The sequence below is a fragment of the Puccinia triticina genome, chromosome 6A, assembly GCF_026914185.1.
Source record: "Puccinia triticina chromosome 6A, complete sequence".
In the NCBI taxonomy this organism is placed as follows: domain Eukaryota; kingdom Fungi; phylum Basidiomycota; class Pucciniomycetes; order Pucciniales; family Pucciniaceae; genus Puccinia; species Puccinia triticina.
Genome location: NC_070563.1, coordinates 5,096,653 through 5,118,230, shown reverse-complemented (window position 1 = coordinate 5,118,230; position 21,578 = coordinate 5,096,653). Strand labels below are relative to the sequence as shown.

The following is a 21,578-nucleotide window of genomic DNA, read 5'->3' as shown; positions in this document are numbered from 1 at the left end:
TAATTTGACTAATTTGGCAATGCTGCCAGCCCCGCAACCCGACTTTGCGCATAAGCCTCTCTACAAGAGTGTTCCCCCTGCAACACCCGCAGAGAGGCTGCTTAAGCTTGGTATTTGCCGTAAATTTCTTAGCACGGTTTTCTATGGCCCCCAATTCTTCTCACTGGGCAGCGCTTGACCATCTGATCTCCTATATTTGTTACAGTGCCAAGCTGGCGCTACCAATAGTGGCCTCCAAGCCTTTCTCTGACAATGTTGTTACCTACGCTGACGCAAACTGGGGAGGCAAGGCTTCCCGGTCCGTACATGGTTTCATCTCTACGGTTTGGGGCACGCCGGTTTCCTGGTCATCCAAACGACAGACATGTGTGGCACGTTCTACGTGTCAGGCCAAATACATGGCGCTATCTTTTGCCTCTAAAGATGCTTGCACTATCTCGGCCACTCTATCTCATTTTTTTTTGCGCTGCCACCCCCACTCGTACTCTGTGACAACAAAGCTGCCGTCCAAACCAGCTCAGATTGCCGCATCAGAAAGGAACATTGGCACATCAACGCTGAATTCCACATCATCAACGAACTCCTCTACACCAAGAAAGTCCGCCTTGAATGGATCTCGACAAATGATCAGCTAGCCAATATCTTCACCAAGGCTCTCGGGTGGCAAAAGGTGTCTGAGTTTCTGGCAGGAGTAGGATTGCGTGGGCAATCCACAATGATGGCAAGTACAGGGAGGACAGTATGCGCTTGCGGTGATGAACATGCGCCCCCCGCATCTGTTTGTCTCCCTCCATGAGTCCCACACAATAATCCCGGATGATTGGTTCTACGGACGCTAACCATTAACACCTTATTTCACACAGTTTCCCATCTCTGTGGTGATTTTTCAGTACTCAATCCCACCATTCCCATTCACTTTCTCCCTTGTCTCTTCTTTTTCTCATTGTTTCTTTCTCATTTTCTATTCTACCCCAATTTCTTGTTCTAAGTTAATTAATTCTTGTCATTGTTTCTGTTATTTTCCTTTTTTGGTTTTTGGTTGCTGAGGGGGGGAGTGTTATATCAAAATATGTCTTTATTTCTAAATCCATATTTCCACATGTTGTCAGTTTGTTTGGTCTCACCACCTGTGTCACCCTCTATACCCCATACTATAGACATGCATAGACAATGCCACAAGTACCCCCAGACCAACCCTCTCCTGCCAAAATTAAAAAACATGGAATGGCCAGGAACCTCAGAAAATCTCCAATTTCTAGGGCCGCAAAGCGGCCAAAAATTTTGAAGTCCTCACTCACTTTTCCCCCCGGAACCCGCCCAAGTACACTAGCCCGGCTTCCCCCCATTAAACACTGGCACGCTACATAACCAGACATCACTTTGGCCATTGGAGTCACATCACCCAGCCCTCTGGTCATAACACCCGCCCACCCAAACTCATGATACACCCACAACGTAACACTTCCTTGATTGTCATCACCCCAGATTGTCGGCAACTTCGATCATAACACCCGCCCACCCAAACTGATGATACACCCACAACGTAACACTTATTTGATTGTCATCACCCCTCAGATAGTTGGCAACTCTGATCATAACCCCTACCCACCCAAACTCATGAATTGGTGATACACCCAAAGGATAACACTTCCTTGTTTGTCATCACCTTCAGGTTGTTTGCAATTCAATGCAATTCTTGCCTCTGCCCTCATCCCCTCCTCAATTCAAGCTTTCAAATATTGTGGTTTTCCAATGCATCATCTTCATTACTCTTGCTGTCTCACCCAAACCATCACCTATCCTCTCATCATTACCCAACCTGACACCACACACATTTGTAGCTTATCAGCTACCTCCTCCTACCCAATTTGAAATGGATTTGTCAATGATTCCAATGAATTTTACACATTTGAGCTGATATTTTGATTGGTTAAAGAGTACCAATGGAGCAGACACTGCCAGCATATTTGGCTGGGTTGAGTGCATCCCCGCTTAACTGGGTTGCCCTCAACCCTTTTAAAATTGGTTGCATTTCACCCGATGCATTATGCATCCGAGGCAAACTAGGCCAACACTTGCCCAATGAATTGCTCATCCGAGTTGAAGTTGCCCTGGGAAGGCCCGAGGTAGTCTCCGGAGGACTCCCCACCAATGAAAATGTTCAATTGGTGGTGGTCAGGGCCAGCTTTCCTTGCATGGTGTTCACCGAGGAAATAACACTTGGTTGAATCCCTAGCCGAGCATTTATATCCTTGGTCAAAGCCAACCAATCAAAATTTAGCTCGGCTAGTAGCCCACCGAGGAAAATGAAAATTGGCAGGCTGCACACCGATGAAATTGATATCATCGGTTGGCTCAGCCCGATGAAATAGAGAGTTGACTCCAGCCTCAGCAGGAACGAGCTTGAAATCCCAGTTTGAGCTCTCCGGCTCGGAAAAGCTGACCTTGCTCCGGCTCGGAAAAGCTGACCTCGCTCCGGCTCGGAAAAGCTGTCCTAGGAGCTGCCAGTTCTGCAACAGTTCTGCGGCTAGAGAAGCTCTCCGAGTTTTGGAGTTCTTTGGCTTGGTGGCAGGTCTCAGGCTCAGAAAAGCTGCCAGTTGACGCTGGCAGATCTCCGGTTTGGAAAAGCTGCCAGTTCTCCGGAAAAACCTGCCAGCTCCCAGTTTCTGCTACACACTGCTGCGCATTGGAAAAGCTGACCTCGGAGCTGCCAGTTCTGCGGCTAGAGAAGCTCTCCAAGTTTTGGAGTTCTTTGGCTTGGAGAAGCTAGCAGGTCTCAGGCTCAGAAAAGCTGCCAGTTGACGCTGGCAAATCTCCGGTTTGGAAAAGCAGCCAGTTCTCCGGAAAAACCTGCCAGCTCCCAGTTTCTGCTACAGGCTGCTGCGCATTGGAAAAGCTGCCCTCGGAGCTGCCAGTTCTGCGGCTAGAGAAGCTCTCCAAGTTTTGGAGTTCTTTGGCTTGGTCTCAGGCTCAGAAAAGCTGCAAGTTGAAGCTGGCAGATCTCCGGCTCGGAAAAGCAACCAGTTCTCCGGAAAACCCTAAAACCTGCCCTTGGAGCTGCCAGTTCTCCGGCTAGAGAAGCTCTCCGGCTAGAGAAGCTCTCCAAGTTTTGGAGTTCTTTGGCTTGGAGAAGCTAGCAGGTCTCAGGCTCAGAAAAGCTGCCAGTTGATCTCCGATTTTTGGAGTTCTTTGGCTTGGAGAAGCTAGCAGGTGAAAAGCTGCCAGATGAAGCTGACAGATCTCCGGCGCGGAAAAGCAGCCAGTTCTCTGGCTTGGAGACTGCCAGCTCTCTGGCTCGGAAAAGCAGCCAGTTCTCCGGCTTGGAGACTGCCAGCTCTCTGGCTCGGAAAAGCAGCCAGTTCCCCGGCTTGGAGACTGCCAGCTCTCTGGCTCGGAAAAGCAGCCAGTTCTCCGGCTTGGAGACTGCCAGCTCTCTGGCTCGGAGAAGCAGCCAGTTCTCCGGCTTGGAGCCCCCCGGCTCGGAAAAGCTGCAAGTTCTCCGGCTCGGAGAAGCTGCCAGGTCTCCGGCTGGGAAAAGCTGCCAGGTCTCCGGCTCGGAAAAGCTACAAGGTCTCCGGCTGGGAAAAGCTGCCAGGTCTCCGGCTCGGAAAAGCTACAAGGTCTCCAGCTCGGAAAAGCTGCCAGGTGTCCGGCTCGGAAAAGCTACAAGGTCTCCGGCTTGGAAAAGCTGCCAGTTCTCCAGCTTGGAGAAACTGCCAGTTATCTGGCTTGGGAGCATGTGTTGTATTTCTTCTCACTTGTAAGGATAACTACGCAGATAAGTGTGCGTGAGGAGCCATGGAGTACTCTGAGGTAAGTGTTATGAAGCTGGATCAGTCGGAAGAATGTGGTTTGAGGTAAGTTAGAGTAGATTGTTGGTTTGAGTGCTGACAGAACTTAAATTGTTACTTTTGTCAGGAAGATCTGATAGTTCCAGGATGAAGATGTCAACCAAGACGCACAAGTCATTTGTGTAAAAATATTCATGAGTACCCGGGGTTGTAAACAGCAGATAAAGAATTGCTTTCCAGCGCTGACGAAGCCCCGCGTGTCAAGCAGCTCAATCTCTTGGAGGTCCTGTCCCAGCTGGACAATCTCGGGCTCGGCCTCGAAGACCAAGCTAGCCTTCTCGCTGATTAGGAGTTCCGCTGCGTCCTTGTTGGCCGAGAGGGGATTGAGGAGGTGCAAGAGGGGCTCATTAAGGTCATCTGTTGAGTCACACAAAAAGAAGAATCAAGTTGTTTGTACCGTTTCATTTGAAAGACGTTTCCGGGCAAAAAAGAGTGTGTGTGTGATACTGACAGCTTGGAACGAATTGACGGATGGCTTTGTTGGGCTTGGAGTCAAGGATGGTGGCCAGTTGGCCCAGGAGACAGTCGAGACGGAGGGCCATGACCTCGCTCCGGCTCGGAAAAGCTGACCTTGCTCCGGCTTGGAAAAGCTGTCCTTGGAGCTGCCAGTTCTGCGGCTAGAGAAGCTCTCCTAGTTTTGGAGTTCTTTGGCTTGGAGGCAGGTCTCAGGCTCAGAAAAGCTGCCAGTTGACGCTGGCAAATCTCCGGTTTGGAAAAGCTGCCAGTTCTCCGTAAAAACCTGCCAGCTCCCAGTTTCTGCTACAGGCTGCTCCGCATTGGAAAAGCTGCCCTTGGAGCTGCCATTTCTGCGGCTAGAGAAGCTCTCCAAGTTTTGGAGTTCTTTGGCTTGGAGAAGCTAGCAGGTCTCAGGCTCAGAAAAGCTGCCAGTTGAAGCTGGCAGATCTTTGGCTTGCAGAAGCTGCCAGTTCTCCGGCTCGGAGAAACTGCCAGGTCTCCGGCTCGGAAAAGCTGCAAGTTTTCCAGCTCATAGAAACTGCTAGTTCTGCGGCTCGGAGAAGCTTCCACCTCTCCGATTTTGAGAGTTATCCGACTTGGAGAAGCTGGCAGGTCTCCGGCTCAGAACAATCTATGATCAGTTCTCTGGCTCAGAGAAGTTGTCAGGTCTCCGACTCGGAAAAGCTGCGCGTTCTCCGGCTCGGAGAAGTTGCCAGGTCTAGGCTCGGAAAAGCTGCCAATTTTCCAACTTTGAGCTTGGAGAACTGGCTTTGACCTGCCAAACTCAAGTTCTTTGAGCTTCACCTCAGAGAATATTGCAGTTTCAACAGACACAACTGCACATTTTATATGAACACAAATGGAAAGCATTGAAAGAAATGGTGAAGAATCAGATGAAGAAACTGGGCTAAGGAAGGACAGTGGCAATTGGCTTTGTATTTTTTCTGTGTGTGTTTCGTGTATTTTCTACACCACGGGCGCATAAATTTCCAAGTTTGCCGTCAAACGGCCCCAGGCCGAATGTTGACATCGACGGGCCGCAGCTACGGTATCAGTTTCTTCATCTGGAGGACCACGGCGATCAGAAGGTTGAAGATGAGGTGATGAGTTGGGTTGGTTTGCGTAGTCTTGAATAGTCGAGGAGCCATCTTCATCTTCCAGAGTGATGCAATGAGCATCATCTCCATGCCCTCCGACATTTTCTTCCGTTCCGACTTACGGGGCATGGGATCTATGGGATTTATGCAGGATGGGGGGGATCTCAAAGTTAAACTTGTTTCATAAATTCATAAACCGGAAAACTGCAGCCAAAATGATTTATGCAGAATTTTTTTATGAATTTATGATTTATGCAAATTGAACTTTGAACACCATAATTGGTCCCAATTAGCCCGGAAATAATATTGGCGTCCTGCGACGGGGCAATGCCAGTCTTCCACACAACACACCCCAAAGCCCCGTCCAGAATAATTTGCCGTTGCCAAGCCGGCAATTTCACCACCTCCCAACGGTTTTCCCAGAAAGCGCCCCCACACCATCCACCACGCCAAGCCCCGTGCTGCACCGGGCAAGAGGACCGGCACAACGCGTATTAGGGTCCCCCCGCAACCAGTGTAGTTCTATAGTACTATATACGTTGTAATGTATTATTGAAAAGCATATTGAAAAGTACAAAAACCAAGTAATCAACCACTTTCCGAGTCCGTGGGACCCACACTGGAATCAAAATCTTCGTCCTCGTCGTCAAGCGCTCCTCCGGCCCGGACCCAGGTCGCAAGCCCATCCTCCAACCCTGGCATGACATCTTGGATGTCTTCCTCCCCACTCGGCAGATCCACCCAGCTCACGAGTTCCTGATTCCTGGGCAACTCGCCAGAATTGACCACAAAAAAATTTGCATCTTTGTGTACCACAGTGGTGTGGTTTTCTTCGGATTCCTGCCGCTCGACACAAACACGCCCGGTGGCTGACACCTCACACCCTCCAGTGTGACAGTCGTGCTGCACATTGAGGGTAGACACCACCTCCTTGACATAGATGGACACATCAGTTTCACTTCCTCCCACAAATAAATTGCTAAGACTCACCCTCACACGCACAAATTTTTGTGGCCCGCTCCTCACAATGCCGCGCATTTGGTAATAAGAATTTATTCCCCCCCTTTCAAAATTGGTGTAGCAGATCCAAAATGTAAATCGCGCCCTCTTCTTCGCCTCCCACACGTGGTCTATGCGCCCAAAATTGTGTTGGGCCTTTGCATCTGCTGACCGCACCTGCAGAAGTTGTGGGTTACCCAATCAAAATCCAGAAACTCACACTAAAGATGAAGAAATTATATTTCACTCACCAAAACAAAGGAACCCTGGTTGAGCATCCGATGAGAGTTCCATCTGATTGCGCTCAGCTGAATCAGCTGCCAGCCCGCAAGGTGGTCCTGTAATCCCCTTGGGACCAAAGCGTTCTCCGCCGCCAGTACTTTAGAATTGACTGGTTGGGGGAAATTATTGCTGTTGTCCATGTGGCAGGCGTGATTATAGTCCATAGTTCTTTGGATTAAGACATCATTTTCAAACAGCTGACTGACCCTGGGAGCAGCTGTTATGTACCCCTTACATGACCGAGGATCATTAAACCACCCACCACAAACCAGGTGGCGCAGAGCTTTTGAATTTGCAAACGTGGTCGCTATGTCCTTGCCAGGACTCTGGCGGTTGGAGTGAATTGACGCCTTCCTCAACACCGCGTTGAAACTCTCGAAGATCTCAGTTGCAAACAAGGGGGCAGGCCCAAACCGTTTGATTGAGTCAGGCAGGTGTAGAAGCATATGAAACTTGGGCTTGTTTACCCATTGCCCAGTAATCTTGAACAGGTAAAACAGGAACTTCTGAATATGAAATCGAAGGAGAGTGAGGTAGGCGTCCATGTCCTCTATGTGGGTTTGGAAAACCAATGGGGCCAGTTGAACTAGAGCTATCCATGCCAGTCAATCATCCTCCCCCATGAACTCAAACAAGACAAACGGTGCACTCTGGAGGACTACTTTGAACTCCTTTCCGACGTAGTTGGAAGAGTGTTTTGCCATGTAGTACGGCGAGAGGGATGGAATGTTCAAACTAGCAGTATTGAACGCACGATACCGGCCCTCAATTATTGCTAACTGTGTTGGCTTCATATGTCCCATAAGATCGAGGACCAAATACTTCACGACACCAAGAAGAAACACATGTAATACCTCCACCGGGGTGTCAGTGCACCCATTGAAATCTGGCAAGGGATTATCGGGAGTCACTTCAGTGGCCAATCAGACAACCATGATTTACAACTCCCAAAACTCACCCGGGACTCGAAAGAATGAGTTGAAAAGACGCGGCTGATTGGTCTCATCCAAATTTTCAATCCGCTCCGTGAACGACCGGTTTGCCGCGGTGGCATTAGCTCCCTTGGCTCGGATGTCATACACATGCAAATATATTTGTTTGTTTATAGAATCCTTGATGCCCAGCTCGCCTCCAAGCTTGGTGACCAGAGTTTTGGTCCTGAGCCCTTTCAATACCTCCCACAATTGATAGCAGTTGGCTATGATTGATACCCATGATTGTATCCCATTCTTAATCTGAAAAAAGACCCCCATCAGCAAAGATACCTCCCAGTCAGACGCATCACATCAAGTGGGTAGGACACACCCATACCCCATTGGCGCTAACTTGCAGAAAAAACTGCAAGTAGGCCATTGATCTCTTCTGGGCCGCCCTTTTTACCCCTAAATCACGCGCACGACATGGGTTGCGCGCGTTGTTGGGCATGACTGTGCTTGTTATCTCGGCATGCATCGGTGTGTCCGCAAGGAAACAAAGTAAACTCGTTGTAACGAGGACCTCTTTGCCTAACCCAGAATCATACGCTGGGCATCCATGCTCAATGAGCTCCCTGTGAAAGTGTAGGGGTTGGCTCAATTCATAGTCCTCTGGTCGGAACATACAATCAAACAAAAATCATGACTCACATTATGTCATCTACTATCCCCTCGGCAAGCTCCAAAGTACCTGCACTGTTGGATGTGCACAGGAAGTGACAGTGAAAATGCTGATTGGTCAGCTTTGGGGGTAGCCGGGCGAGGTTAAAATAATACGAGATATGTTTGTTCCACTCTTAGATAGATTGCCGGAGGTGTTGTTGGAGTAGAGCGAGATCGGAAGGTGTCGTATCACCCGATTGCCGGCTTTAGCGCGCCAAGGGTTTGGCATTGTCCTGACCCGCGTGTCATTGCACTCCTTGATCTCTGAATATATGCGGAAGAAATATGAGTAAAGCTCCCCGATAGGCTGATAGGGGCTTGAAACACTGAAAGTTCTATGCGCCCACCATAAATCCTGTTGTCACAGAGTGTGGAAATAAGGGTGCCATCAGGTGACTCCATTAGAGGATATTCGACATAGAAATCAGCCACTTTGATACTTTTCATCTGCGGTGCAGTGAATGAAAGGTCTTTGGGAATGATGAACTTCAGTCCCCCACGTTCCTCATCGATATTGATTGTTGGGGTGACACAGCAGGCATATAGTTCGCCTTCAAATTCATAAAAAAATTGGGGGACAACTATGAGGTCCGACTGAAGCTGGACCAGCTCGTGCAGGTAATAATCATGGCCCATGTGACGGACCATTTGGGCACGTGTGTCCGGGCCCAGCTCCTTCAGCCACTTCGCTGATTGAGATAACTTGAAGATGTGGCAACCGTTGGTGAACTCTGGGTAATATTGTATGTGGGGTTCAACAATTGGGTTAGAAAGCTCCAGGGAAAGTAGACATCTGAGACTCAATGTGTGCACCGGTGTGCCAAAGACTGATCGGTGGCCTAAAACCTCCAGGCCAACTAATTTTTGAATATTTTTCTTGACTCTTCTGACTGTTGACCAATATGGGAGCTCCGTTCCGGCCAGGTTGAACATCATTCGGATGTGATTGTACAAGAGACGCGAGATGATGGTCCTTGTGTGGCCAATGACCATAGAGCCAATCATGTACTGATAACAACACATACAAGAAGTTCAACACGCAATGAAAACTAAGGATTAGCCTTCCTTGAATTTAATATGTGACCCACCTCCTTTGACTTGAAGGGCCACCAGTCCCAGCTTTGGGTACTTGATTGAGAATTTCCAGCATTATCTTGACCTTGGAGGTTATTGGCCACGGGCAGTTCGCAGGGAATTTTGGGGTGGTTGCCAGGGATAAGCCTGTCCCAACCAACACTTTCACCTGAATGTGAAGAAGGCAAAGAGTAATTGGAGTCTTTATCTGAAACATAACCTCCAAAAGCACTGTCCTCATCTATGAATGCCAAATCCTTATGCAAGTGATCACTGGCACTGGTGCTGACTGACTCGGCACCGTTGGGAGATTGATTGTGAGCGGGTATCCATATCATATTGTCTGTTTGGGGAAGGGGGGTTGATGGCCCGCTTTGCAGGTTTGGTTGGTCGCGATTTCTCAAAGCTTCCAGGTGAGCAGGGGTCTTTTTGTGTTTACGCAGGTTAGCCTTCTTGGACCCTCGCCCTCCTCCACCGCATAGGTGACAGAACCATTTATCACCCTGCTCGCCAGGGCGTTGGTAAAATATGCCTAGCGCAAACAAAAGAAACAGAACAACTTTCACTTCACCGGCTCATCTAGCAGATGCTGCAGACTAACTCTCATCCACTTTGTGTTCAATCCGGGCTCTTGAATGTCGCACCATTTCCGGAATCGTAGTGGAATTGTGACTTGGGTTGGGGTGAATCACTGAGACTCAGACCGATCTTCCCCAAAGCTGCCAAAGGTGGCGTTCTCACTATCAACCACAAACTGATTGTCAAATGGGCCTCCTGTGGAGGCGCGGTGGATTTTGCAAACCAGCAAACATACCACACCAATTTCTTTGTGGAATGGAGTTACCCATTGGGAGACCCATTTGGGGCAGCGTCGCGTAGAGGCGCGGTACATGGGGTGGATGGAAACAGAGAAATAAACTCGTGGAATGGAATTACCCATTGGAAGACCCATTAGGGGCAGCACCTGAGGGGCAGCGTCGCGTAAATCATAAAGACCGAGGCTCGCAGGCATCCTAAACGGATGAACCCATCCAGTTTGATGGTAGTTCGAAATCAGTGAACTTAAATGCTGGGCTTCTGCCCAGTGCATCAGCCTGATCGGAGGTTCCAATTGCCGGCGTGGATGATGTGCTCAGCTATCACACCCCAGCCACTAATCTGGTGACTGCAGCGGGGTGGTGATCATCACGCAGCCAGTGTATAAAGGCATCTGCTTGTGTGGGAGTTCTGCCCACCAGACCCTTCCAATTTCACCGCTGCGCAACAAGCACATTTCTTCCCTTTCAACGTAAATACTTCAATCATCCTCATTCAAACACCACCTGCAAGATGTCCTCATCCAGCCAGTCTAACGATGAAGGGAAAACTCACGCCAAATGCCTCAACAGGCCAGCCGTGCGGAATCACGTTTGTCTTCTCGCTCAGCATTGAATCATTCTAATGCGCGAAGACACCGGGCTAGTCGTGGTGCCCCCTATGCGCCGCCTCTGCGAGGTTTGCAAGCAAATCCTGATCGGACTCAAGGATTGGCCGATGGGCCTGCAAGGCCTGGTGAGTCCAAATTCCAGAATAGTTGCTCAAGTTTTCGTCATTAACTCCATTGTATAGCTCATTTGCCGCCAGGCCATGCACAGGACAGCCCTGTAAGGCGACCAGTTGGAACCACCACAAACTATGGGGGCCTGCGCGGGGGTGTTAGCCGACCTTGGCCTCCGTCAATAGTACCATTTGAAGTAGATGAGGAGCACCTCAGTGAGAATTTCACCGATAACATGGGCCGCACATATGACCTGCGTGCACCATACACTGAGTTTGCCAAGGAACTGATTCAGGTTCATTCTCTAGTAACCTATCTGCATTCAAGAAACAACCCATCTGACCTTTTGCGTACCTTTAGATCCCCAGACCGCGACAATATGCCATTTTGCTGTATTCAATTCTATCTGTGAGACAGTCAGTTGAGTCGCTCATTCACTCCCGGGACATGGCCCTTTTGGCAACTCCGACGGCGGCCTCATTGTCTGTACAGGCGCGGTTGTTTTCCTATTCACGTCACCTTTGGGTGGGTCTTCCTGCCTCTTCGAGTTTGATGTGCTGTCAACAGTTGACTTTCTTTCTGTAGGCCTTTGTCCAGAACCGTGCAAAGGAAATCCCTATGGATCCTTTTTTGGAGGTGTACTCATGTGACCCAATTCAAGGTGGACCGCCAGCGGGACGCAGTCTACTGGAGCAGGTGCAGGTGCGAAACGGGCTGATAATTGCGCAATGGACGCTGAACTGACATCCTCTTATTCAGGATCATGTCAGAATGCAATCAAACAAGTTTAAACAAGATTACCTGCCCGCCGGGTATATGGATAGAGACCCGGCAGCAGTAGCGAGCGTCAATTCCGAGTTGCGTGATAGGTTGAAACACGAGCGCGGTGCAATGCGTCAATTCCGAGTTGCGTGATAGGTTGAAACACGAGCGCGGTGCAATGCGGGTAAGTAGTTTCCGTGCGTCGCGTGTGTAGCAATTGTTGGGGGCTCACTTGTTGTGGCATTTTCCAGTTGCTGAGCATGGTTCACAGCCCTTTGGGCCAACCGTTGACACACCCAGTTCCCACCTTGACCAACTTGATTATTGATGTAAGTTGAGGCTACTGTCAACCGGGCAAAAAAAGCGGGCATGTCCTAACCTGTCCTAACTGATTGCTTGTTTTGATACTACAGATGCAATCTTGGATGTTGCCTAACTCCGAGGGAGACCTTCACACCAACACTCGGGTCAGGGCGCGCATTGCTTATTGTTGGAGTGTAGGCGGAAGATTCAAGAAAACAAGATTACAAAAACATAGTTTCATGTACTTAGTCTAAACCTAACGGGTGATACTCCGGGGGATTCACCCGGTTAGGTTGGGTAGTTACTATTTAGCCTGGATGTTCCCGCGCCCGCCTCCAATCTCTTTTCCTCACCGAGATTGGAGACGGGATCGCCAGTGCCGATAGCTGACGCGAAGGGACTGTTTCGTCCAGGTTAGTAGCGGTTTTTTCCTTTTTATCTTCATGCAATCACACCGAGATTGGAGACGGGATTGCCAGTGCCGATAGCTGACGCGACGGGACTGTTTCGTCCAGTTTCCCATTTGCCAAACCCATACGGCATCTTATAGGTTAAAAGCCTGCTCTCTGCGCACTGTGTTGATAACCCGAATCCAGACCCGGTTGTTTGATGAATTGGATCGAGAAGAAGAAAGATAGATTGAAGAAGATTGATCAAGATCAAAAGAATAAGAAAAGAGAAGAAGAAATCGAAAATCCTAAACCAACCCCAAGCATCCACTTCTACATACTTCACCGTTCCCTCCGCACCACCCTCACCCACTTCATCAAACCATTTAATGGAAGCAGCAATGGAACAAGATCTGACACCAGCCGAGGCCCAAAAACTCTTTGATGACCTCCGTCAAGAGATAGCGACTCTGAAGATCAACCAGAGTCAAGCTCAATTGTTCCAACCCGCTGCCCCCCATCGCCCTCGCACTCGCCAAGAAATGATCATGGAAAACTTTGTCAAGGACCCGATCAAAGTTCACAACCAGCTCAACCCCCGAAAACCAATCCTTGTCTACAAAGGCACCAACTTCCCGGTCTGGGAAGCAGCCCTCGACAGAACCATTCGACATGTCCTTGTTTGGCAAGAGGCATTCACGGATAAGCCGGAGAACTTCAATGATCTCATGGTCGATGAAGCCTTGACTGTGACAAGCCTCATTCGCAACACGATTGTTGATACCCTTGGCGATATTGTTGATTCCTCAAAACTCTTGAATCCGAAGGAGGTATTCGAACTCCTAAAGTCAAAGTGCTCGCGATCCGATTGGCGAAGAAAGATGGAACTCTTAGGAGAAGTCGTTTCTCTCCTAAATGATTCTGCGCCTGCCACCGACTCGACCCTCTCTGTGTGGGCTCGGCTCAAGTCAGAGTTAGGTCAACTCAAGCTCACGTGGGATGAGGCGCTTGGCATCTTGCTTCAAGCGTACTTCAAGCCCCCGGTAGGTGTAGACCCAATGGCCTTCGAGTTCACCGTCAGCCAACAGCTGAATGAGAAGGACGCTCCGCCATTTGATGACGTGTTGACTATCCTACAATTCGCCGCCAAAAAACTCCGCAACAAAGTGAATGGCCCTCAATCTCTCTTAGGATCGTCAGCACCCGACCCAATGGCTATGGATTTGGACCGCATCCACGCCATGCAGAACCAGCCGAGGTATGTGGCGCCTCAACGTTGCAATAATCAACCGCAGGCCCGAGGACAAACCCAATTGTTGATAGACAAGGCTGTCCAGTTTAAAGGAAAAGGGCAGTCAGAGTCTCTTCTCCAAAAGCACGGCGTCCACTGCATCTACTGCGGTGATGACGGGCACTGGTACCCCGACTGTATCCACTTCTGGCGCGATGTGGCTACCGGAAAGATCAGTCCCCCAGATGCTGATTTCAACGGCAAGGACTCGAAGTATCAACCCCCACCTCGTCCTGAAAGCTCTAGCAACCGTCCTGAAAGCTCTGGTAATCGTCTCCGACAAGTGAACATTCCCGAGGTCACTGATGGTGTTTTGCTTGATTCGGGGGCGTCAGCTCACGTGAGTGGCGACTCCTCCCTCTTCAAAGTTGACAGGAAGCTGACCAGCCCGCGTACGTTTTACTTGGCCGTCTCCAACGCTAACGTAACTGTTTCTGAAATCGGCAGCGTTACGATCCCAACACCAAAGGGTCCTCTGAAGATTGAGAACGTTTACCACTGTCCGGGCGTCGACGGTATCATCTTATCCACGGGCCGCCTCCTCGCTTATGAGTGGAAGCTAGTCTATGATGGTACTCAGGCGACTCTTATTGATCCTTGTAATAGTAGATATGATACAGTCTTCCATAACTACTGTTGGTCACTCAAGACGAGTGCTTTTTTGCAAGCAAAGAAAGTCTCCGAGGCTCCCTCTTTCGACTCCTATCTCTGGCATGTTCGCCTTGGCCATGTGTCCGACCCTGTGGTTAAGAACTTCCTGCGCGTAAAATATCCCAACAAGAAGATAACCTGGAAGCCTTTCTTCTGCGAGCAATGCGCGAAATCTAAGAGTATGGACAAGAAAGCGCTAGGAATGGAAACTCAAATTCCACGCAACAATCCGCTAGACTTCTGTGTCTCAGATGTTATCGGACCTCTCAACCTGAACATCAATGGTTGTCGATATCTTGTAACGCTTCGAGATCACGCAAGTACATATACGTTTTGTGCTCCCATGGCAAACAGGAGTGATGTGCCCGACAAGATTATGACCTGGATCAAGCATCTGAAGACAGCTCTGGGAAAGGCGCCGACGTATCTTTGCTGTGACAATGCCCTCAAATATACCAAGAGCCTGAAGCCTTGTCTGGAAGCCATAGGGACGACTCTTGCGCCGGTCACTCCGTACTCTCCTTCCCAAAATGGAGAAGCCAAACGGGTGAACCGGACGCTTGGCGACATGGCGCGCACTATGCTGCACTCGAGTGAATTGTCAAGCAAGTGGTGGAGCTTTGCATACTCAACAGCTGCTCACCTCCACAACTGGCTTCCGAACACCCGCACCGGCAACAAGACTCCCTTGGAAATTCTCTACAAAGTGAAACCAATCCCGGAGACACTCTACCCGTTTGGAGCTAGAGGAATCATCCATATACCAAAGGAGAAGCGGATGAAACTAGATGAACGGGCGCGTGAGGGGCAACTCCTTGGATACCCGGCATCTGGCGCAGGTTGGCTGTTCTGGGTACACGGTGAACATCGTATGGTTCACTCCACTTCGGTGAAGTTCCCAGACTTTCAGAAGCTTCCAGTAGAGAAAGTCACCACCAAGACAGCAGATGATCTCTTAGCAACGCCGGAAACAACAAACGACTCCCAAGTGGATATGATCCTGAAACAAATAATGTTGAAACTTGGTGAGGAGAAGACATCGGAGATCGCTGAGGAAGAACATTGTCAAATGGGGCTTCTATTGACTGCGGAAGAACACAACCTTCCGAAGACCATCAAACAAGCGCTTGCTGGACCGGATGCTCACTTATGGCGTGAAGCAGCTGAATACAAGATGCCAAAATTTGGTCAGCTGGAAGTTTGGATCCCAACGGTGGCTCCGAAAGGTTGTAAAGCTCTGGGAGCTTGTTGGGTGTTCTCCATCAAGAGGAAGCCGGATGGATCAGTCAACAAATACAGAGCGCGGTATGTCGCAAAGGGCTTTAATCAACAGCTAGGCCTAGATTACAATGAAACGTATGCTCCAACGGCGTCCCTTAATACCCTTCGCCTTCTCATCTCTATAGCAATATCCCATGGGTTCTCGACAGCAACTTTCAATGTGAGTTTGGCTTACCTTTACAGTCCCATTGAAGAGGAAGTCTACATTCAACTGCCAATCGAAATCAACCCATTGCTCAAAGGAAAAGTAATGCGTCTGAAGAAAGCTTTATATGGAACCAAGCAAGCTGCGCGCTGCTGGTGGAAATTCTTTCAAAAGACTGTTCTGGATCTTGGTTTTGAAGCAAGTGAGATAGAACCTTCTCTCTATTTATTTTGCCGCTGTGGCAACTTCATCATCATTTAGTTGCATGTGGACAATGGGTTTGCGTTATCTTCGGACAAGTCACTCCTCGGGGATTTGAGACGTGGAATGGAAGCTCAGCTGGAAATCAAATGGTCCGAAAACGTACAGCGTCTGGTCGGCATAGACTTTGTTTGGGATGGTCCACACCTCAAGCTGAATCAATCAATCATGGCGAACCAGATAGTTGAAACTTACCGCCACTCCGTCTTTAATCATAATTGCCCTCTGCTGGAGAGAGATCTTGAGACATATGCGGGTGAACCTATAGATCAGACTGAATTCCGCTCGACGATAGGATCACGAATGTATCTGGCGTGTGGAACAAGGCCTGATTTGTCTTACGCGGTAAATCTTTTGGCGCGGTTTTGTTCGGCCCCTTCAGAGACTCATTGGAAAGCGTTGGACTGGTTGATTGGCTACTTGGGAAGGACAACGACAGCGGGACTTGTGTTCAAGGCGGGATCAGGCGGATTGGATCTGTGGACGGATGCAAACTGGGGGGGAGAGCATGAACGGTTGACAACAGGATACCTGCTCACCCATGACGGAGACAGCATCGCATGGGGCTCGAAGAGGCAGACGGTGGTGGCGATGTCTACTTGCGCGGCGGAATACCTGGCTCTTTCAGAAGGCGCACAACAATTGGCGCACCTCCTGAACATCTTTGAAGAAATGGATGCCAAACCTCAACTGTTGATGCACTGCGACAATGAGGCGGCCATTTTGATAGCTACTGACAATACCTCAAAAAAGAAGACCAAGTACCTCAGACGGGCGTTTTATTTTGTGAATGATCTCATTAGGGAAAACAAAATCAAAGTTACTTGGACCAGCACTCTCAATCAGCGGGCGGATGTTATGACAAAAAGATTAGGTCCGACGAAAATGGTTAGCGCACTGGGACAGCTGGGAATATTGGGGTAGTTTTTGCAATCTTGAGGGGGGGGGGGTGTTGGAGTGTAGGCGGAAGATTCAAGAAAACAAGATTACAAAAACATAGTTTCATGTACTTAGTCTAAACCTAACGGGTGATACTCCGGGGGATTCACCCGGTTAGGTTGGGTAGTTACTATTTAGCCTGGACGTTCCCGCGCCCGCCTCCAATCTCTTTTCCTCACCGAGATTGGAGACGGGATCGCCAGTGCCAATAGCTGACGCGACAGGACTGTTTTGTCCAGGTTAGTAGCGGTTTTTTCCTTTTTATCTTCATGCAATCACACCAAGATTGGAGACGGGATCGCCAGTGCCGATAGCTGACGCGACGTGACTGTTTCGTCCAGTTTCCCATTTGCCAAACCCATACAGCATCTTATACTTATCTGAGGATTCAGACGATTTCTCACTATGCCCGTCGGGTGCTGGGGGATATTAATTAGCAGTGGGCTTTAATTGACAAGCAACTACAGGACCTCCAAGGACGGTGCAGTTCTTACAGGCAAGCGTGAGTGACCTTTGGCGCACGCAATGGCTCATGCGCTTGTATTGCTACTGAACCACGACTATCTGCATACAGTTTTTTTAAGCTCATACTTGAGCTGGATTCAAGCTCATACTTGAGCTGGATTCAAGCTCATTCGGAGACCAATTCTTCTCTTGGCTTGACGTGGAGAATATCCGGCCCCCCACCAAGCTCGAGGTGATGGCCAAGATGGCAATCATTGCAGAAGAAAACGCAACCCGACCTTTGCCAACGTCCAGCACCGGATCCCATCGAGCATGACATTCAAAAGTTGTTCTTGATGGGTGCCCATTTCCCCCAAATTTGTACACATTTGTAGATAGTTTTTTTTTTCTTTGTTTCTCCTACGTAGTTTCCCTTACTGTGAATGTTTCATTTGGCGTAGTGTGTGTTGGGCATGTGTATATTTCTTTTTTCCCCCAATGCGTACGCAATACCAAATACAACTGTCATTACATAATTACTGAGTAATCCCATGATGTGGGAAATGTGTACTTGCTCTACACGGCGCGTTGCGGTTTGTGCAGCAGGATGCCGTGCCTGTGCCGTGCAATGGCTTGCGCGACGTAGGCTCAATGTACTTCTGGGATATGGCCGTCGGTGGGGAGTGCCCTGTTTGGTGGGCGTGCTGAAGCGGACGGGCTCACGTTGGCTGCTCCCGTCTGGTGACGTGGAATTAAGACCGTCCAAATTCTTGTGGGGTCTCGAGACGGCTGCATGGTGCCGCCGCGAGACCTGGCACAGGGCCTGTGTATGGGCCGTATATTGTTGCGGGGGTGGCCCTGTCCTGGGACGGCGTGGTTTCCCCGTCCCCAGACGTTCTGGTGCGCCCGTGGTGTACTCTTTCATTTATTGTTTGGAAAATTCGAAGCCAAACCCACCTAAGTATTTAAAGAAATTAGGGAACAGCTTTTGCTCTGGTCAGGAAGTGGCTTTTGCTCTTTTTTCGAAATCAGAGCATGTCAATCAAAGATTGGTCTTGGTTTGATTTCCAGTTCCTTTTTTGCGCCCGCAGATAGAGAGGCCAACCAAACCTCATCATAGCAATCTACCGGAAGATGGCATGGCGATGCTAGCAATCCTCCTGGCGGGGCCCGAGCACCTAAACTGATGCGCTTTTCTGGCTTTTAGCCGACTCTTTTTGGCATCTGATTGCGAAGCTGTGCTGTCTTCTTGTCTATTTCTTCACATGATGCGGTGGCGCGCTTACTTCGCCAAACAGGTGCGTGTCTGACTCTGGTGGGTTCGTTGATATCATCCGGAGATTCATCTGAAGAACAGAGACATTTGTTCTCAAAGAGAGACAAATACTTCACAAGTTCAGGAAATGCAAGGTGTTATATTCCATTCCTGCTCTAAGCATTCTGACACCCACTCTTAGTTAGACTTGATGGTCCTGATATAGTGATAAGCAATGTCAATAAGACTTTTCATCCCAGGATTACATACAAGCATAACGGCGGATAATGTCTAGACTAAATGAGCCCAGCATGCATCAGCGCACACTGCCGGCATCTCGATGTTGCTGCGGACCGCAGCAACATCTGACGATTCAGTGGGGATTTGAACCCCGCGCAACAAGTATTGCAGCGACACTTGGCCGGCTGTCCATCAGCTGGCCACCGGGGTATGTACACACAACGCACCTCTCGATGGCCGGCACAACGACCAGTCACCGAGAGGAGTATGCACTCCTCTCAATGGCTGGCCCAAGGACCGGCCATCAGGAGGAGTCCTTGTGCCGGCCGTTGAGAGTTGTCCACACTCCTCTCGATGACCAGCATAACGACTGGTCATTGGGAGGAGGAGTCCACACTCCTCTCGATGACCAGCATAACGACTGGTCATTGGGAGGAGGAGTCCACACTCCTCTCAATGCCAACACAGGCCGGCGTCGAGAGGAGTACATGCACCTCGATGCCCGGTCTGTGCCGTCCATCGAGGGAAGTGTGTATGTACTCCTCCCGATGACCGGGCCTTGGGCCAGCCATTGAGAGGAGTGCGTACTCCTCTCGGTGACCAGTCGTTGTGCCGGCCATCAAGAGGTGTCTGTACTCCTCTTGACGCCGGTGTGTGCTGGCATCAAGATGAGTGTGGACTCCTTCCAATGACTGGTCCATGAGAGTGAGAGGAGTGTGTAATCCTCTCGATGGCCGGCACAAGGACCGGTCATCGAGAGGTTGTATGTATTGGTGGCCGGCTGTCCAAAGGCAAATCAGCCGGCCAGATGTCGCTGCAGCTGACGCTGCATTCTGATATGCAGCGTCATGATGTCCCTGCGGGCCGCAGCAACAGCAAGATGCCCGCAGTGGCACTTAGCTTAGTGGTTAAAGCAACACTCATGAAGTTTGGAGTCATGGGTTCAATTCCCATAGTGCACATCTATTTTGGTTTCTGACACGAGGTCCGTCGAATGTCGCATCTGCCTCAACTGAAAAATAAAACTGATTAATGATGATCATCTGAAAAAACAAAACAAACGCAGGTTTGAGACTCTTACAGCTACACGCCTTGCAGTTCTTTGATCTTGCTGCTCATCAGCTTCTCGCAGCTTCTTTGCCCTTAGCTTTCCATCTTCCGAAGAATCTCCGGAACTATCAGCCAAGTGTGCCTTCCCCTTTGATGCGCATTTGAACTCTTTAGTCATTTCCGTGATACGGTGTGGTGTGCTGTGCCTGTTGCAATGCCAAAAGGACATCTGCAAAGGTATTGGGGTAGTACAGTTACATACAGGTGGAACTCATTGCAAGAGGAGGAGATAATCTTACACAACAGTTACAACATTTACATACATACACCCTTTGGTCACCGCGGCGGATTGGACAGAAGAATACACGACGTGGATACGAAGACAAGGGAGGAGGAAGGAAGGAGGACCAGAGAGAGGCTTTGACCCCCAAATCGTGGAAAGGAGGAGTATTCTAGTTGGGTGCAGCGTGCATGGAAGGTGGCTTGGTTACATAGCAACATATTCTGAAGGATATGGAAGGTGGCTTGGGTACATAGCAACGCATGACATCAGGCAGCGCAATATATGCAGGCAGATAAGGTGTACGAATAGTGTCACTGCAGCATAATTCCCTCATTGTTTGGGTGGCTGTGCAGTACAGGTGTACATATGCTGTGCAACTGAGATCCCCTGCAGCTAAATTCCCTCAAACACATTCCCCTGGAGCTAAAATCCCTCACTCTTCAATATAAAAGAAGCTCTTCTCCCCCCCATAATTTCTCTTTTCACCATCAACCTATAGAGGTCTGGTCACATATGGTAGTTTAGCAGTAGTAGTCTTGAGTACAGTAGAGTCAGTCAGTCAGTAGAGTGTTAGTACAGTAGTTGAATCAACAACCAACCAACCAACCAACAACAAACCAACAAACAACCAACAACCAACCAACCAACCAACCAACCAACAACCCATTCTCCTTATTAGCATATTAGTAGTAGTAGTAGTAGTAGAAGTAGTAGTACAAATTATAACATCAACAACAGTAGAGGAACTTCACCATAACAAACCACGTTATCCTTAGTTATAACCGGTCTAAAAACACATTGAATTAGATATTTAGGTCTGATAGAGATTACTATATAAAAGTAAGAGCTATCTTGGAATCTGCCACATTTTTTTAAATATTGATTACAAGACTCTTGGTTATTTGCATAGTACTATTAGAGGGGCAGGTCTTTCAAACCACCCGTAGATTGTAATAGCCTTTCAACCTATTCATACAATTTATTTCCCCCTCAAAGGAACTTCAATTACCCATCCATCTCTGGAGTCCTACATCTGGTGTCCCAACAGTGGCCGAAACCTTCATCAATATCATCAACTCAATCAATTTTTTTTTCAAACAACTATAACTTCAACCAATCGTGGAAAACATACCAGGTGTGAATCAAAGTGCGAACGGCGAGGATAGGATTACGAACGGCGAGGATAGGATTGCGGACGGCGAGGATAGGATTGCGGACGGCGAGGATAGGATTGTGGACGGCGAGGATAGGATTTTGAGTGACAAGGAGAGGACTTTCGAGGAACGACGGCTGCGGGAAAGAGAACTGATCAGCAAGGTCTTTCAGAAGCATTTCCCAAACATCTGGAATA

At 49.1% G+C, this 21,578-nt stretch overlaps 3 protein-coding genes across 3 annotated transcripts; 2 read left to right on the top strand and 1 right to left on the bottom strand.

Annotated features, from left to right (window-relative positions):
* Positions 1-1,170: 1,170 nt before the first annotated feature.
* PtA15_6A602 (uncharacterized protein) lies at positions 1,171-3,764 on the top strand (the record flags this gene model as incomplete). The annotated part of the gene is made up of 2 exons (XM_053170325.1): positions 1,171-1,179; positions 3,186-3,764. The coding sequence occupies 2 exons, from the start codon at positions 1,171-1,173 to the stop codon at positions 3,762-3,764; spliced, it is 588 nt and encodes a 195-aa protein (XP_053021527.1).
* Positions 3,765-3,897: 133 nt separating this feature from the next.
* Positions 3,898-4,393, bottom strand: PtA15_6A601 (uncharacterized protein; the record flags this gene model as incomplete). The annotated part of the gene is made up of 3 exons (XM_053170324.1): positions 3,898-3,924; positions 4,039-4,208; positions 4,303-4,393. 3 exons carry the CDS (start codon positions 4,391-4,393, stop codon positions 3,898-3,900), a joined length of 288 nt encoding a protein of 95 aa, XP_053021526.1.
* Positions 4,394-10,772: 6,379 nt separating this feature from the next.
* On the top strand, positions 10,773-12,131 carry PtA15_6A600 (uncharacterized protein; the record flags this gene model as incomplete). Its single annotated transcript, XM_053170323.1, has 7 exons — positions 10,773-10,947; positions 11,005-11,228; positions 11,294-11,458; positions 11,519-11,635; positions 11,693-11,839; positions 11,947-12,028; positions 12,109-12,131. 7 exons carry the CDS (start codon positions 10,773-10,775, stop codon positions 12,129-12,131), a joined length of 933 nt encoding a protein of 310 aa, XP_053021525.1.
* Positions 12,132-21,578: the final 9,447 nt, after the last annotated feature.